At 39.1% G+C, this 18,213-nt stretch overlaps 2 protein-coding genes across 2 annotated transcripts; both read left to right on the forward strand.

Moving 5' to 3' along the window:
* Positions 1–35: 35 nt before the first annotated feature.
* Positions 36–17,831, forward strand: LOC113671176 (polycomb group RING finger protein 5-B). The gene is made up of 11 exons (XM_089195988.1): positions 36–582; positions 716–1,008; positions 1,796–1,907; positions 6,409–6,511; positions 8,227–8,282; positions 13,436–13,519; positions 13,867–14,002; positions 14,586–14,666; positions 14,981–15,116; positions 15,543–15,623; positions 16,468–17,831. Exons 2-11 carry the CDS (start codon positions 994–996, stop codon positions 16,516–16,518), a joined length of 855 nt encoding a protein of 284 aa, XP_089052114.1. The 5' UTR covers positions 36–582; positions 716–993; the 3' UTR covers positions 16,519–17,831.
* LOC113671175 (uncharacterized) lies at positions 8,839–11,900 on the forward strand. The gene has a single exon (XM_027187388.2). It carries the CDS (start codon positions 9,531–9,533, stop codon positions 11,637–11,639), a length of 2,109 nt encoding a protein of 702 aa, XP_027043189.2. The 5' UTR covers positions 8,839–9,530; the 3' UTR covers positions 11,640–11,900.
* Positions 17,832–18,213: the final 382 nt, after the last annotated feature.

Here is an 18,213-nt window from a genome sequence, read left to right on the forward strand (position 1 = left end):
CTTACTGACAATTTACTCACTCACAAAAATGAATCACTTTTCATGTGTTTTTCACGTTTTACGATGATTATAGAAGTCGCCCAGTATAATCAAAACTAATGAGATACTCCAACAGGAGTGAGACGAGATACAATGGCATAAAACACTATAATTTCTTTCACACAGACGACGTGATTCAAATTCAATGACTTCCTGTATTACCATCCTTAAAAGGGAGAGCTTGAAACTGAGGTCTGAGATACCTTCTTCGTTCAACTTACATTTATTCTTAAGGCCAAACAGTTATAGACTTCTTGCTGGAGGTTTTTGTTCTCGTTATCTTGAAGAGAGGACTTTACTTTGTTTAGTAGAATTTCCTACGCACACTTCAGCCCTCGTCTGTACAATTGAAAAATGGCGAACCGGGTTTTCGATCTTTATTTGAAGACAACGATTGACAACTCCTCATCTGGATTCAATGGATACTAACACAATTTGTATGATTGTATATAAATTTTGTAAATACAGTGTTGCATTTTGAGTTGATATTCTTCCGCTCAATCTTCAAGTTTACGCGTGAGAATTGGGGAATGTTTAGATAAGGTATGATAAACCGCTTTATGGAAACACCATATGTCACGTTTGACAGAATCTACTCGTGCCATTTTTGCTCTTACATAAATGAGACAAATCAAAGCCGGGGTATATGTTAATTTTGCAACATGTTTCTCTACAGGGTGGTCGGCTCTTCAGTGCTCACAGCACGCGAACTGTGGACGGCTCAGAATTGAAAAAGAATGATATTTGTTAGACCGGCTTTGTAAAGATAATTTACCGGAGGCGATTTACGTTAATGAGGAGCTTCCTACCAGGCAAAGGAAACACATTTAAGCGAATAAACACTCGACTTCTCATCCGGGATTTTCTAACAAAGGAAACCGCAATCCACAGAGCGTGATAAAAGATTTGTCAATATCTGTTCATCGTGGTGGGCCTGAATCTCTTCGCTCTGAAATGGCAATTCTTCGGGTAAGTATTCCCTGAGACTGTCTCGATTTCACCCAAAGCAAGGATACTTGCTTGAAGAACATTCAACGGAGGCTTATCTGCCGTGTAACATAACTTATCGGCGTGTGAAAACCAGCCAATTCAGACCTTTCCGAGTAAGACGATTGACTGCCCGGATTCAACCGTTGGTCTGATCCGGCGGACTTCATGTTTAGTCATGCGTTGAATGAACTAGATCAGGGGCAACCTCATAAATAGCATTTATCAATTTGATTGAACTAGGGCGAGTTCTAAATTGCAAGCAAAAACAATCACATCAAGTGTTCTGTTCAGTATCGAGTTCAGATCCAAGGTAGGATGACATCTGTACGGAAAGGAGAAATCCTCTTTAACACAAGGAGCAGATAACTTGATGTGACATGGCAAGGCGAGCTGTACCGATATTTAACACCAATGATCTTCATTTCTTGTCATTTATAGGCCCTCTAAAATAAGAACTGCAGTATTAGAACGGAGAAAACCATTTAAACTTATTAGCCGTTTGAAAGAATCGCTTAACTGCCAGTTGCACTGTTGACACAAATTCAGATGAACTTACGGCGGGCGTGAGGTTTTTGTTTGAATCTCGGCACCCCTCACTTTCAAAGATCATTGGTGATGACGAGAAGAGGTTTTAACACTTTTTAATCAATCATTGAAAAGCTATTGAGATAGGAGCGCACGGGATCCAAATGGACAGTAATCTCGGTGAGGGCTTTCCTATTAGACTACCACTGTTCTTTGCTAAACAACTTGTTTCTCTTGTTAGTCCAACAAGGAGCAGAGGATCAAGATTGCAGAGTTGAACCCGTTCATAACGTGTGAACTATGCAAGGGATATTTGATCAAGCCAACAACCATTGCCGAGTGTTTACACACATGTAGGTAGAAACAGTAGTAGGGATGTGTGTATGACTACTTTTTTAAAATCCTCACATGTCGACAGGATCTTTCAATGGTCGCCCTTGGGCGTTGAAAGATCCAGGGATTACAGCTCTGGAAACTGGTCAGGATCGCAATTCCGTTCTGCTGTTATGCCCCAAGGCCGGCCAGATGTTCATTTATTATGCATGCTCGTCAAACTCTATTTATTTTGTTATTAGTTTAAATCAGTGACGCCAAGCATTTAGACGCTTATAAATAACACGCTGTCATTCTGCGTGGCACGCGCGTAGACAATGCGAAGAGGCTTTTGTCTTCTATTCTTCGCACAATCTCGTCCTCGGGAGAGAGTCTGCGAGCCAAAGATTGAAAAATTAGTCTTTCACACTGGCCAATTATCGAATAGCCCGATTTATTCACGAAATAAGCCAACCGGTTGACAGGTCCCAAGCGATTTCTTTCGCACTTCACAGAGCGTGATTAAATTTAATTACTTTCAACTAAAGAACATTTACTTTAAAGAGGTAGCTTCGTTTTGCATACTAAGCACGTTAAATATTATTTCGGTAGTATTCTCCTCGAAAACCTTTTGCGCACTTTTTTTTTTCAGCGGGAAATCCCAAGATTTGTGGTTTATTTGTGGCTTAACTCGCGGCATTATTAATTTTCGTCGCCATTTGAAACGGGAAGACTCCCTGCTGGGATAAAATTGTACAATATTAATGAGACCCCTGCGGTTTTGTATTTGTTTGTACAAATAATCTTGAATTTTAAGTTATGAAATCCTTGTTTCACCATAAAGCGAAATCGGCGGCGACTAGGAAAACCGTAAACGTTTTCTTTCTTGCCAGTGGTATTGACAAAGGCGCAGAGTGATTTCAAGTTATCCACGAGAGATTAATTTCATTCATATGTGAAGTGCACTCCACAAGCCACAACAGGAAGGCCTAATGTCGTCTTTCAGGGCTGAACAATGCGATAACAAAGTGCGATAACGTTATCATTAATGTAAACATCGTGTATTCACTAGATTAAGGCTAGGACTGGCTTGCTGTTGCATAAAATCAATACAGTTTCAAAAGACTTCGTTTCGAGCTAACTTATAAACAATTTTAGGCATTTTCAAGGTCAACCTTTAAACATGAGGTAGATTACGTACCCTGCAAAAATGATAATTCGTTCCGTTGCTCAGATGCTTCAGTTTTTAAGTGATCTCAGGCCAAATCTTTAAGAAATTAATTCCTCGACTGTCAAAAATTGTAACCTTTCCGGTGCGCTCAATTGTATAAACAGACTTTACGTTTCCCGGAAATTATTTAGATGGTCTTCGTTTGAGGGTAGAAATTCAGCCCAAACAAGAGGAAAACGTTACGTCTTTCTGTTATTGAATTTCTCCGTGGGGGAGACAGGTCAAGCGGAGGCATGTCGACTGGCTTAACAATTCTTTATCTCCTCAAAACGAAATCCTTTCATTAGATTATGACCCTGGTGTTAAGCCATCAATAATAAGGGAGTGCATCATATTTAACCCTTTAACTCCCACAATTCTCCCTACAGTCAACCATACAATTCTTATAATGTTAATTCAAAGAATTTAGTATTGGATCAACTAATTATCCCCAAATTGATGTTTTTCTCTATTCTCATCACTTACCTGCTTAATATTGTATTGATATTGTAAGGAGAAATTCAGTCTTGGTCACTCATGGGAGTTAAAGGGTTAAAGGCAAAACTGCTGAATAACTCTGAGTCTGATGAAGAAAAAGGGGCACCTTCACTACAATAGAAAACATCACAGCGCACATTGTTTTTGGCGGAGCAATTAAAACTTAATAAGAAATAATTACTTAAAACATTTTACCTACTATTATCACACGTGAGAGAAGAGAGAAGAAACTACGCTGTACTGGAGTGAAATTTCGTTTTTTTCTGTACGGATCCAAATTAAAAACTATGCTTTTTTCAATGAAATATCATCATAACTCATCGTTAAAAGACCTCATGAAGAGAATGAATACCATTTTAATTGCCTTTCTCTATTTGACGACTTGATTGATAAAATAAATAATCTTATTGTGTCTCGTTTTTATCAGATATGACAAAAGTTTATTGTACGTAGCGGTGAGGGATCTTTTGTTTCCAAACAAACTGGAGAATGTAAAACAAAAAGGAAACAAAGCGGAAACGTGCGCGCCTCTATAAGTGTGAAATCGAGGCAACAGAAAGAAACATCAACCATGTCTGCAAGATTTCTGTTTCTCTGGCGCTGTTAGAAAAACGCAATTGTTAGAGTCAAGAGTTTTCAAGTCAAACAGATTACATGAATGTTTAAACCATCACGCACTACACCGCTGTTCAGCAAATAAATGATGAGTTTTAACAAGAGAGGATACTTTATATTCTCCTAGTTTTACTCAGTGCATTTATCCGCGAATAAGGTTGAAAATGAGTGAATAACCTCGTACTATTTTTTCAGCGAATGACTTAAATTTGACGATGAAAAATGAAATATAAAAGATCTTCCTTTGTCAGCAGTCTTCCTGAATGTACAGTTTCTGTTTCTCAAGTAAATTTACTCGGGTGTTTTTAAACTCATTCATATATATTTAGCCGACGCTTTCGAAAGTGTCATCGGATTTAGTGCCCTTTTCTGAGAATATGTGGATAATATTTCGACGAGCTTCATCTGGTGTTTGCTCTAGCAGTTTCTAATCCTCTTAAGAGGGATTTGTCCCATTTTCTGTGGTAGCAGCAGGTGTAGTCTTAAATACGGGTGCGGAATAAATTTGGTGAAAAATTGCCAATTTATGTTTGTTCTCAAGTATTTTGTTATCAAAAGTCCTGGATAAGGATGTGGGATTATGAATTATCCTGTCTTCAATTTTTTTCTTTCTTCTTTTCCGACCCATAATGATTTCCAGTGCTCGTGTTACAACTGTAATCAAAGATTTTCGATTGCCTTCGGGGCTTTCGGTCCGAGACCTCATTACCTCTAAAAAAAAAAACACGATAGCGTGCGATGAAAACTGGATAAAGATTCACTCGAAATTCCAAACAACACATGTTTTAAAAATTTTGGTCGTCCGCTGGCGTCAATTACTTGTAGTAGAACGTCCATGCGCCAAATATGAAAGCGAAAATGAAAACATTAATTTGGGACGGAAAACAAAAAAGAGGAAGAGAAGTTGCGTCTTGTTATTTACGACATTCAGCTTAATTTCTGAGGCATTTTGGTATCTTTGAAAGACAATATAGTATTTTGATTTTCCTCTTCCTTGGAAATTTGCGCTTTCATTTCCCTTTATTGCTGGGAAGGGGGGTGTGGGGTGGGCAAGTGACTGATCTCCTCGCCTTTCCTTCGTTGGAGGGAGTAACATACCCAACAGTGAAATAACACAATCAAAAGGGATGTGAAGATTGACTCTCTCAGTCTTTTGTGTGAGACCAATCGGGAAAAAACAATAAAGGTTTCGATTAAAGATTTGAAAGGCTGACCCTTTTATTTGAAAGGCTGACCGTTTGAGGTCTGTGACGGAACTTACTGGAAAATCATACTTAACAACTGAGCTGCAGGGAACTCATGGCAACCTTAGGACAACAGCAAAGGACAGGAAGCCCGTTAATTATATTAAAGTGTTTATTAAATGTACATTGGAGTATTCATGACCCACCATCGGAAAGCTTTGCTCTTTGATGTTGTACCATTCTAATTTACAAACTGTTCTAAGGAACGGCTCAGTAACTGCTAAACTTTACTTTTTCCAGGGAGTCGTCTGATTTCAGAGACTAGATATAATTTTTTTCCGAGAAAACGGTTAATTTCTCCTAGTTGTGTTACATAATACTTTCATAACCCTTTGGGGGAGTTTCCGCCCATCACATGCGTTTCCGCTAACACTGATGAGGGAAACATTTTTTCCCTAGGAAAGCAATAATTACTTCATTAAATATATATAACGGAATTCGAGGAATTGCTAGAACCTCACTACTAGGTTTGAACCATGTTTTCCAAGAAAAATATTTTTTGGTAATAAACTCCTCAGTGCCTGTAGCTATTAGAACTCATAAAACAGAAACTATCCACAATGATGCCATATATTCTGCTGTTGATTCCTTTTCTATAATCGCTGATCCTGGTGACTATCTTTATAGTCAACCCAAACCATCAAAAGCGATGACTATACAACTCCCCCCTTCAATTTACAAATACATCAGTACTGGCAACGTCTGGTCTTCTCCTGAGAGAATACGTTGTTGTCTCAACTTCATTAAAGCCTTACAAATTTTAACCTACTCTCCTTCTCCGAAAAAGGAGGATGTTTTCTTTCTTTTCTTTTGATACCTGTCTAGCGTCTTACCCGCTACGGTAGGGGACCAGGGTAATCTCAATTTTACTTCGGGCAAGGGTCTACGGCTACACCTAGGCAGGCCGCATTTTCTTTGTTCACTCAGACATATGCACGATCTACAGTCTTTGATTATGTTGTTCTGTCTTGTCAGTCTGCAGAAGTTGCATTGTGCAGAATCTTCAAGACAACGAGGAAAATATCTGCCCGAAGTGTTCCACGGTTATTCATGAAACCAACCCATTTGAGATGCTAAGGTAGGACAGTATTTATACAAAACGGTGATGTACTTTCCCACAGGAACTTTAAAAATATTCGGCTAGACCTTTATTTTATTAGTTTTTGAAGTGTTATTGCCCCAACCCACAGTAGGAATAACTAGCTGTTTCCACTTTTGGTCGTGATTAACCAGGCGTAGCAACAGGCGTAAATTGGGTGACGAGGGAAACTCCCACTGTTTCCATTATTTACTCCTTTTTTATTTGTACTCCCCTCCTTCGCTTTCCATGCAGGGAAAGTACCAGGAAGTAGACGTATTGGTTTATCCGCCTAACTCGCGCATAGGAAATTAATTTGACAAGTAGTGCACACGAGCTCAGCTGTCTCTTGATTCTCTTTGGCTCTGTAATATTTGGACAATAAAAAGTAAAAAACTTTGGATTATCACTCTCCTTGCTCTAGTTTTCAGTTGAATTCTACCTGTGGTGTGTGAAAGTACATCGAACTCTTTTGCACCAGCGGGTATGGTTTCAGCTGAGAATAAATTGGAGAGCTGAAACAAATCTAATTCAGTACGCCGTTTTTAACTGACGTAACTTGTAAATGAGGAAAATACGAGAACGGCCAAAAACAGCTCGATCTAGAAAATTCCATTCTTATTTTCATCCTTACATGGGCAAAATCACCCTTATGAAGCGTCGATTGAAATAACACCTAATCAGCTTTCGTCTGAGTAGTTAATCCACACCCTTGCTGTACAACTGAAAATTCAAATCGACCTATTGAGCGTTGAAGCGTGACTGCCTGTCAGCACTTTACACCTGAGATGGGAGCGTTCAGTGTGCAAACATGCCACAGCTTTAGCCATGTAACACAGCTTTGTTAGAAACAGAATTTGGACAGTCTAATACGAAATAGCATGGGCGAGAGAAACGGTTATTAGGGCCTCTTTTAGTATTAGTCAAGAGTAGATTTACTGATTAGATAGCTGACCTTGAAACCTAACAGGCTGGAAACCTAGGTAAAATCATCTTTCTTTATACATCATCATTCTCAGTAAATCTGCTTAAATTTGGACATCTATTACATGCCTCCCCCTATAAAGTGCGTATTTTGGCATATAAATAGTTACAGCTAATTTTTTTTGCGGAAGTCGTTTAATTGCCTGCCCTCAAGAAAGTTCCTTTTTGTGACGGAGATCGTATTGTGTGCTAGTTTTTACCCCTCTGCCTTTGTGTGGGTTTCAATCAAAGGATATCCGTTGGTTATCGGTTTTCCTGGTCAGACAGAATTTGAATGAAAGCATCACTAATTTGTGCCTTGTTTATTTGTCTTGATCCCAACCGTCTTCAAAGCTTTTTCACGCTCACGGAGAATTTTATCAGGTGTATCAGCCAAAAAGGAAGAAGATTGTGAGCAAAATATATCATACCGACTTTCAACTTGGAAATAAACATAATATCGTTCCACATATAAATACATTAATAATTTACTCTAATCTGGGAAACTTCTTTCTTCCAACAAAATTATTCGAAGTCTTCTCAGCCCAGTAAAATGTTTTGGGAAAATGTCGTGGCTAGGGTTAGCCTAACCTAAGCTGAGCTTCGTCTCGAGATACCTGCTCGCGTTGTTCAACTCATCCTGGCGATCGAGATTTTGGGGCTGAGCTCTTTTTCTTCGTATGTTTTTATTTGAGCTCACTTTGAGATATTTACTCAGATCATATTCTCAAATTTCTTCTCTTTTTATGCAGATCAGACCAAATGTTAGAGGATATTATCTTCAAATTGGTGCCAGGACTACAAGAAAGTAAGGAATTATGTAAATTTGTGCGTTTTATATCCTTCGACACTTCATTTTCTTCCTGCTATCAGCTCCCCCTTTCCTTCTACTTCTCCACTTTCTACTTTTTCCCGCGTTTTTTTTTATCGCTTTACGCAACGTGCACCATGGAAAAGCAAGTATTTTTCATTCCACCAGCGCATGGTTTCATCCAAACCTCTGAATTTCTCAGAAATGTACCTTTGTTTTCATCGAAATTATCGTAGTTTCAAGGCTAGGTTTCTAATGTTTTTCCTTGTGGGAAGTTTTGGTATCGTTACATAATAACGAAACTATTCCTCGACACGAAACGTCTTCTCACCATCAGCGTTCTCAGTTTTCAATCGAATAAAACCCCAGATTTTAAGTTGCTTTGCAGTTTCGATCAAACGATCGAATTTCAGAATTTTTTAGCGTTAACACAACAGCTTCATAGGTGTTCCTTGTTCTTCCCGTTTCTTAGCAACCCTACAAAGGAAGTGAGCAGTTTCGTTTTCCCTTTCAGCGAGGATCACGAAAACAGGAGCTTCTCGGGTCCTTATTTGCATTGAGGCTGTTTATTGTGACGCTTACATTGTTTACTTAAAAATAGAAACGACTTCCCCTGTTATTATTTTAAACGGTTGAATGGTCAAGCAAATTTGTGATTCCGCCTACGGACTGATTGGGATGGCGTGACATTATGAATCATATCCTGTTACTATGTTTGCTGGTGACTGTTGAAAGCGTCCCCTTCACTTTCTAAAACAGTTTCGCGGAATCGTCGCCACAGCTTTTCGAAAACCTCCCGCTTTCGCATTTCCAAGAGCGTGAAGATCGATTTCTAAGAAAGGCAATTATCACAACCTAGTCGTTGTTAAACAGAAGTATTGGGAAACTGAATGTTACTTTGCTGGATTTTCTCGACAACATATCAAACATTTTACCTTTTGAAATCAACCAAAAACAAACCAGCTGTATTATTGCTGAAGCTGTTGTTTTGATTTGCATAATTGCAAGATTGAACTTGAAAACACCGGAAGACGTTTGGATTCGACATCGGGGAAACCCCCCTTTGCGGCCGTTCGCCTGATTGGCTGATATAAATAGGCAGAAAACTTCCTTATTTTCCCTCTTGGCCAAACTCAAATTTCACTTCGATTTATAAAAGGAAGACGTAAGACTCCGATGCATTCGAAGAGTAAATCGCGCATGAAATAACTTATCCGCAAAGGTTTCAATCCACCTTCAGTTACGATGGATAAGCACGAGCCTATCGAATTTGTCGTACTTCAGGAAAAGATTCCGCTTGTGAAGGAGAATATCAAAAAAATACGGTCACTTTTCAACGTCGATGTCACACTCAAAGCGAACGATCAGAAGAGTGGACAACGATGGATTTGCCTTCAAGGAAACGATGCAGAACTTCAGAGGAAGGCACAGACCTACATTAAGTCTCTATGTGGCACTAGTCAGCACCTTATAGAAGCGCCCATCGGCCTGTGTGAAAAGCTAAGGAGCGGGAATCTAGGTATGGAGGTTGAAAAGCTCACAGGCGCAGTACTGTCGTTTAATGACACAACGGTGTACGTCCAAAGTGATGATAGTTTAGTCACAGTCTTGGCAGTCTCTGAAATTGAGCGACATATCGCGAATTTCAAGAAAGAAGCTAAAATTGGCGTCGCTTCGAGAAAATGTGACCCTGCCGTTGTATCAGATTCCGCCGTGAACATTCCAGAACGTTCTACGTCAGTTGCAACAGATATTCCGCCTTCCATGAGGGAATTCGCGTATAAACTGAACTACACAGACAAAGAAATCGACGCAGTCATAAAAACATTCGGAACAGAGATCAATATTAATCAACTGTTACAGGAACTTGTTAAGAACACGGCGTCTGCGCAGCAGCTTGGCACCGCTCCAGAGGACACGACTTCGCTTCCTGGTTCTGTTCGAGGAAATTGTGTGGCGCCACCTCTGCAACCGACAGAAATGCGTCGTAATCTGCTCGCTAGAGGCCCTCCCGCCAGTCCCCCTAGAAGACCAGAGTATCATTACGTTCCAGAAAAAACTAGGCTGGTCCCCTCTGATAATTTGCGGCCCATCGTGATTGATGGCAGCAATGTGGCAATGAGTCATGGCAACCAAAGAGTGTTCTCGTGTCGAGGGATACAAATTTGCGTGGAATACTTTCAGCGGAGAGGACATAAAGACATTACTGTGTTTGTACCCATGTGGAGAACAGAAGAATGTAGCCAAGACAGTCCGATCATGAACCAGGAAGTACTGCACATTTTATTCAGCCAAGAAATTTTGAAGCTTACTCCATCAAGGTCAAATGGTAACCGTCGCATCGTGTGTTACGATGACAAGTATACGGTAGATTTAGCGGACCAAAATGGGGGAATAATTGTTTCCAATGACAATTTCAGAGACCTCCTTGAAGAAAACCCACGATGGAAAGAGACAATTGAACAGCGTACTCTGATGTACACCTTTGTGGGGGATCGCTTTATGCCTCCCGACGATCCTCTGGGAAGGAGAGGGCCCTCGCTGAATGATTTTCTTAGAAGAGGGTCTGCTACTCACCCAAAAATATGCCCGTACCTAAAGAACTGCACTTTTGGCAATCGTTGCAAATACTACCACCCTGAAAGGGACACACAGCGGCAACACGGGGGAGCTTCTATCAAAATCTCCCCCGAGATAACTGAACACCAAACGAACGTTACAGGGGAACTTAATATTACAACTCAATCCCCGATTACTTTGTCTACACAGCGTTGCAACAGGAACACTTTGGTATTAGAATCAAGAGGCAGTTTCCAGTCCCAAGTTGACAATCATCCAGGTCGTCTCAATGACACTTTGTCTCGTGGCATTTCAGCCCGCGGTGTACCTTCGCATAAGAATTCCTACATTAATGGTCGCGAGGGACCCTTATACCCCCGCGGGTTTTACGGTGGAAATGTTTACGCGGACCATCATCATCCGGTAATTCCTGACTATGCGCCTCCCATGTATCCTCCCGATATGAACCAATTTCCACCGCTCGCAGCACCATGGCCTTCATCCCCGTATAGTAATCCTGCACAGTATGCACCGTCACCGCCAATGGGATATCCACAGGGGAATCCAACGTACTGCTATTTCGAGCCTCGTCCGCCCTCGCAAGAAAATTATCAGGGACCAAGGCATTCTGGGGATCAGGTTGATGGCAACAAAGAAAACAAATCCCTCAGCAAAGAGGAAATAGAAAGGCTTAGGGCCATCTGTGACGATGAAAATAAATTAGAACGCATTCTGCGCGATAACCCTCGAGAGCGGGATATTAACAAATTAGCCCATCTTTTATTGGAGAACTAAAATCTTTAAGTGAATTCAAATATTATAGACTCGAGTGTCTTTTAAATTAATACATATATCAATGACTGTTTAATATTTTTGAGTATCGCTTCGAATATTGCGAGATGTAAAAAAGCGCTACAATACTCAACAAATTTTAACAGATTTACCCCATGTATATATTCTCATCCTTTCACCTCTTTGATTCCTTTGTAATGTGCATAATCTCTTTTCAAACTGTATCATAACTTAACAATAATAAAAACCTGATGAAGAGTCTTATTTGATTGCACAATATACTCTTTTGTTACCGTACTCTTTTCATTATTTCTTCCACTTTGGGAGAACTGCGGTTAATTTTGAGATGTTGTAGTTAGGGTGGTTTGTCAATACAACGGTCATTTTATCCCAGAATGTTTCAACAACCACATCGGAAACATTATAAAATTTTTTTCCTCGTCTTCTGGTTCTTGAAAAATACGTGTTAGCTCGCATGTCCTAATTACTTTGACGTCAATCTGACTTCAAGCCTTTTCAAATTGTTCCGGTTAGGAAATTGAAAGAATTCTGCTCTCTTGTTTGCGAAATCTTTGTTATATCAACGTATCTCGTGTAGCATAGTACTTAGTTTTTGCGTGCTTTCGGTTAAGAGATCCGTATTCTTCAAGAAACGCAAAACGCGGTCAATAAAACAATATCTTCAGTCTGGCGAGTAGTTGAATCCAAAGAGTCCCACTTCCGCTTTCGATTTTGAAATTGAATCGTCCGGCTTTACGTGTTAAGGAACTACGCAGTTAAGTTGTTCTCAAAGAAAAAAATGTGGCACTTGCTTGGCTCGAGGAAGATATTTTTAGGAAATCAGAAACTCGCTATTGAATTTAAGCCCTTGTCACATTTAACCGACAGACATCCAGCTAAGCTGTGATGGGTATCCTGTATCCTCGTGATATTTATGCTTGCTCAGCAGTCAGTTGGATTGACACAACTGCAGCTTCCTTCCTCGAGCGGAATCTATTCTTATTGCATTGGAAGAAAAGGTCCAAGGACGCCTAGTTGTAACCCGATATCTTTTTTTCCGATTTACCTCAAAACTCGGTTACTTGTCGTATTAATTAGTGGTTTTTACTCTTTGCGTTGTGCATTTTATTATTCTTCACAGGCTGAATATCTTGACCCTAGACGAAGATTTTATATCACCTCAATATATCCCCTCAGCGCTATCAGCTATAAGCTCAAATATCATTTCTTTAAAAGCCTTTAAACCCAGGTGAAGTCCTGTCCTTCACTTGCCTCGAGAGAGTATTATCTCGAAGGGGGGCTTATATCACAAGGTTCTGCGGTTTAGATTCCCTCACCATTTGCTTAGTATTTCCGTTTTACGCCTCTCAGTGGTTTCATTACAATCCGTCTTATCATTTTTTACTATTTCATGATAATGCGCACGAGAGAGCAATTGAAATTGTGATCGTTTCTGAGACCATCAATACCATAACGGTGAAATTAACACATCAGCTTTCCCATAAGACGTTTTGTAGTTGTCTGAGAATGCTGATTCAGCTATGTGGAAAAAATTAAATATTCATAATTATAAACCTTGCATATGGTCCAGTTCGCTACCAAATTATCAGTAGCACAGTTGGTAAAACATCAGGCCGTCATTCTCATAAGGTCTGAAGTTCGAATTCTTACGCGGTCTCAAAATGTTCATCTTTGTCCCATACTCGTAACAACAACTATTAAGCTTCTCTGGGTGACCGTCTATTTGTTGACTGCCTTAAAACTAATTTATCGATTTCTGTCTGTTCTTATTAAAACAGGAGAAAGGTGCCGTTTAGAGGAATTCAATAAAAACGTGCGATCAGGGAAGGAGGACATAGGCTTGCTTAAAAACAGGCACAAAGGTACTCTTTTTGAAACAAACAACAGTTTTGGAGGGGCTTTTTGTTAATCCTTTCATCGTAATTGAGCACGATGAAAGACGTGAATCTTAATTTCAAGGAATCTGACCTTTCATAACCCTTTAACTCCCATGAGTGACCAAGACAGAATTTCTCCTTACAATATTAATTCAATATCAACCAGATAAGTGATGAGAATAAAGAAAAATATCAATTTGAGGATAATTTGTTGATCCAATACTAAATTCTCTGTACTATCATTATAAGAATTGTATGGTTGACAGTAAGGAGAATTTAAAATTTGATCTGGGAGATAAAGGGTTAAACAATTTTCTCCTCGGTCACTCTAGACTCATTGACAGATGAACCTCCTCATAAGAAATACAGAAGCCTGTCACGTAAGGCGCAACACTCAGATGACTCGGACGGTAAACACAATTTCCACAGAGACGATCCACAGATTGGTGTCTGTCTTCAATATCTCAGGTATTTTACTGGGCAATACCTTGTTTCTGAGACTATGAGTTCATAACACAAAGTGATTCACTCCGATTGCATGAACAACTTAAGTTGTTTAATACTAGGAGTATAGAGGAACCTCTTCTTTGTGACACACGCTCGTTCAAGGGGCAAACGTTAATTTAGATTTAAGACATTCTTTTCATAATTTGGCATCTGTTACTTTAATTGAAGAGAAACCTCTATCTGGGAAACTCTTTTCTAGTCCGGAGAAATCTTTTAAGTGACGTAATTGCTCTTGGCTTCTTTTTTCCTTATTATTTCTCTCATCTCATTTTTAACCTTTGATAGTCGCCCTTATGGCAGTTCTTACTGAAACGACCCGAGTTCGATTCTCCAAACGAGGAGTTGAGCTTGTTTCAGGTTCTTGTCCAAGATCTTAGAGTTTTTCTTCAGGCTCTCAGGTCCTCCTCCCTTCACAAAAGCGAGATGGAGTTGGAAACAGTGAACATGAAGAGCCACCTTATAGAAGTCCACTGTTACTTCCAATTCATCCAATCCCATTTATATCCATTGAGCAATCACGCTAACTCTGTTTTCACCTTTGCAGGGACTGTATCGATGATGGATCAGAATGCGGCGAAGCAAAACCTGACTCTGGAAACATGGAATCCCAGAAACTATCCGAAAGGTGCAAAAAACTATCTTGTATTTTAAAGAAAATACGTAAAATCGCCATATGTGGGCGGACTGCGGAGTAAAACATCTCATTTTGATTGTGGAGGGCGACTCTCAACTTGGGTGTGGAAAATGATATGTTTTGGTCTGATACAGGGTGAGGACTTGAAGAAGGGACGGCACGCCCTTGCTAAGAATTTCAAGGACGATACCCTCTCCCACCACTCCTCCCCGGATAGATAGCCTATTTGCGGGAACAGAATATCTGCCTGATATCTATCATTCTGTTTTCTTTACTTTCACTAACTGTGGTTGCTCTTTTTATAGATCCAGAGAAGAGTCGAATTTAAATGGTCCGATGTGGGAACTTGTTAGGAAATACATCAGATGCTCGTCAAGAACAACAATCGGTCACATCAAGAAATATCTAAAGCTCAAGTTAAATCTTTCAGCTGTCGATCAGGTATAAAATTGGCTATTGACCTTGGAAAACAACTAAGCAGTAAACTTCAAAAGTTCGTCAGTGATCTTCCGCTAAATAACTGGCAAATCTTCCTCTTAGATGCTTCACATTCACACAATAAAATAGTTTTAGAGAATTTGGCAGTTTACCAATAAAGTGCTCTCCAGCTTATAAGTCAATCAACTCTCATCACCTACGTACAAGATATAGTATCAAAACAGTGGGGAGAAGTAGAGTGTTAATCAGTCTGGCTACACGTTCGCCGAACCTATGCCCTCTCGTTAAATTATCTTGCTCCTTAAATTTCCACTGATGGTGTGAATCAGAAGCATATCATGGTTCCTTCAGAGTTGCCTTTTACTTGATTAAAAGAAAAAAAAGGCCTTATTTTAAAAACGCAATGCGGTTAATTGCTGTCCTTAACAGGTTGAAGTGATGTGCAACGGAGAAATCATGGGTAAAGATCACACTCTAGAGTTCGTTTTCATGACAAGATGGAGGGTGAAGGCAAGTAGAACTCATCAAAATGAATTTTATTCTGAAATAATGGTCGTACATTGTGAGAGCCTGGTTTTTGGATTATCCTATGCACGTGTTAGATTGTGTTGTGTGTACGTGAGACAGGGTTGGCGAATTGAACACCACGTAAAAGTAGAAAAGGCTAGTGCACAATCTCCTGGACCCAGTTGTTCGAAGGCCGATTTGTGCTAACCCAAGGTTAAATTTTAATCCAGGTTTCTTCATTCCTTTATTCAAAAGCCTTTTTTTTCTGTATCCTTTTTAGAGCATCCAATAACCTTATTCTAGACTGAATTTTCTTTGAAAGTTTTCAGATCTTAAATAAGATTTCACACTAATTCTGGGTTAACTTAACCCAGCTCTCAACAACCCAGCCCAGGACTTGTTGGGCGAGCTATTTCGCATGTTTTCTCGTTTTGTTCTCAGTGCACTGGTATCGACGCCTCGCATCGTCAATGCGAAATATCTATACAGCGTCTCCATATTGGATGCTACTCATTTTGCGCACACGAAAATTTCATTGTTTACAAATAGCTGAGGGGAAACGCGTTTCCAAATATGTTTTAGATCTTTGCGACATCGTGTCAGTCAGGTCAAATGTAATTACGAGGCAATTTCTGGATTTGACTTCAGCGATCGCCTTTTGAGATTTTTAGATAAGAATACAGAATTCCAATTTATTGTACCAGTTAGCTTGTTTTTTATGAAGGGTCTTGACGTGATGACAACCATTTCATGTTTTTTTAGTGAATGCTTCTCTCTTTGCATACATTTAACTAGTTAACACTTTCTCCCAAAGATAACTTTGTGTAACTTTTTTCTCCTTTCACAGGACAGTACAATTTTAACCCTCCAGTACCGACCTAAACTGGATTTTTTATGACAATTGAATAAAAGATTTTAGTTAAAAACAGAGAACACTCTGATTAACATGTAACCTCTTCTTAGACAAATTCAAGCCATATTCACCAAACAAGTCTCAAGAATAGAAAAATTGGCCAGCTCCAGTGTTTGTCTTGATTTCTCTTTTACTTCACATCACTCTTTACCAATTCACAAGGAAATGCAGCTAAAAGGAAAATTGATTATTAGCTGTTTACAGTTTAAAGGTTAATGTAGTTTGTTTTTTCTTTAGAAATCATAAGTTATTTATTTTATTAGTTCAGAGAAAGAGGGAAAAACCCAAACTTTAATCTTCCTCTGAAAAGGGCGGAGGGAGGAGGCTTGAACCAGTCTCCTTCCTCTATAAAAGATTTAGCCTGCGAGTTAAATGGCAATCCGAACTAGTCTTGATGACGCTTCTAATTGGTAGGGTTGACTAATTTTCACGTCTTCTTGAAAATCAGTAATAGATGAAACGTCATCTTGAATGATTTCCCCTTCCAGCCAATTGCGCTTCTTGAAGAACGATTTGCTGGCCCCAACTTTTTACTTCTTTTTTTCGCAATGAAACTCCACCAGTTCAGCGGTACCTTTCACTCCCGAGATTTCATCAGTAATTCTCCTTACTGGCTGCAATACAACTCATATGATGTGAGTTTGGCAATTTCCTAGTGGATCAACAAGTAATGCCATATTTGATGTTTTTCTATATTCTTATCACTTGTCTGCTTGATATTGTATTGATATTGTAAGGAGAAATTCTGTCTTGGTCACTCATGGAAGTTAAGAACTTAAGAAAGGTGTTCAGTTCGTTGAGTTGAGCACATGGTTAACTTCTTTACATAATCTCGTTGTGTTTTACTTTGTAACTTCGAGAAATCCTACATTTGCTGACAAGAAATTTTCAATCCTTTCACCTTATAGTTTCATTGCTTATACGGCGGCTTTTGTTTATTTATTTGTTTGTTATGTTTTGAAGTTTGGTAGTTTGAGTTACGCTAGCTGCAACTTTTCGTACGGGTTATTAAACCAAGCGCTCTATTTTCGACTAAATATATTTCTAAGAGCATTGTTCTCTTTAAACGACAATAGGAATTTGATCTTTAGATAGCAATTAAGGAACTGCACGTCGATTCTAAATATCGTATCTCGTTGTCTGTTCCAATACGTCAGACGTATGTAGTAAGATCGAATCAATATTAGTTTTTTCTCAATTAGATATTGTAAATATTGTATATGGGCATGTAATGTTTTTGTAAAAAAAAAACCCACTATTAAACTAATATAAAGATATCAATAAATTGTTTACAGTATATACTTTGTTTACTTGAACTGTGAGGGTTTTTTGTAAACAAGAAAGTAACAATAGCTATAGAATGTTGAAATTTTTCATGGGTCCCCAAACTTAGTATGGCATCCAGTTTTGTTTTCTGTGGATTCCAGATTTGCGCAGGAAATTTTTTATCTGCTGTCAAAAAATATCGAAGTTGTTCACTCTTGTCCTACCAGTATGATATACTTTTAGCGCAGAGAGTCGAAATAATGCCGTTTTCGCCTAACTTCTAGATTTTTAGTTGTTTTTAAGAAGAAAGCTGGAGTTATTTAAGTCGTCAATGTGTTAACGCTGAAAGTTCTGAAACTTACTGAGATGTAAAATCACCTAGAGGAGATAGTACAGTTCACAGAACTTGTTTTT

This window comes from Pocillopora damicornis, chromosome 2 (genome assembly GCF_964200805.1).
Source record: "Pocillopora damicornis chromosome 2, jaPocDami1.2, whole genome shotgun sequence".
Classification (NCBI taxonomy): Eukaryota; Metazoa; Cnidaria; class Anthozoa; order Scleractinia; family Pocilloporidae; genus Pocillopora; species Pocillopora damicornis.

Excerpts from the sequence above, each read along its gene's own strand:
- LOC113671176 (XM_089195988.1), top strand. Across the intron at positions 8,283-13,435 it reads GGTGCCAGGACTACAAGAAA|GAGAAAGGTGCCGTTTAGAG; the intron begins GTAAGGAATTAT and ends TTATTAAAACAG. Across the intron at positions 14,667-14,980 it reads TCCCAGAAACTATCCGAAAG|ATCCAGAGAAGAGTCGAATT; the intron begins GTGCAAAAAACT and ends CTCTTTTTATAG.
- LOC113671175 (XM_027187388.2), top strand. The coding sequence starts at position 9,531 with ATGGATAAGCACGAGCCTATCGAATTTGTCGTACTTCAGGAAAAGATT.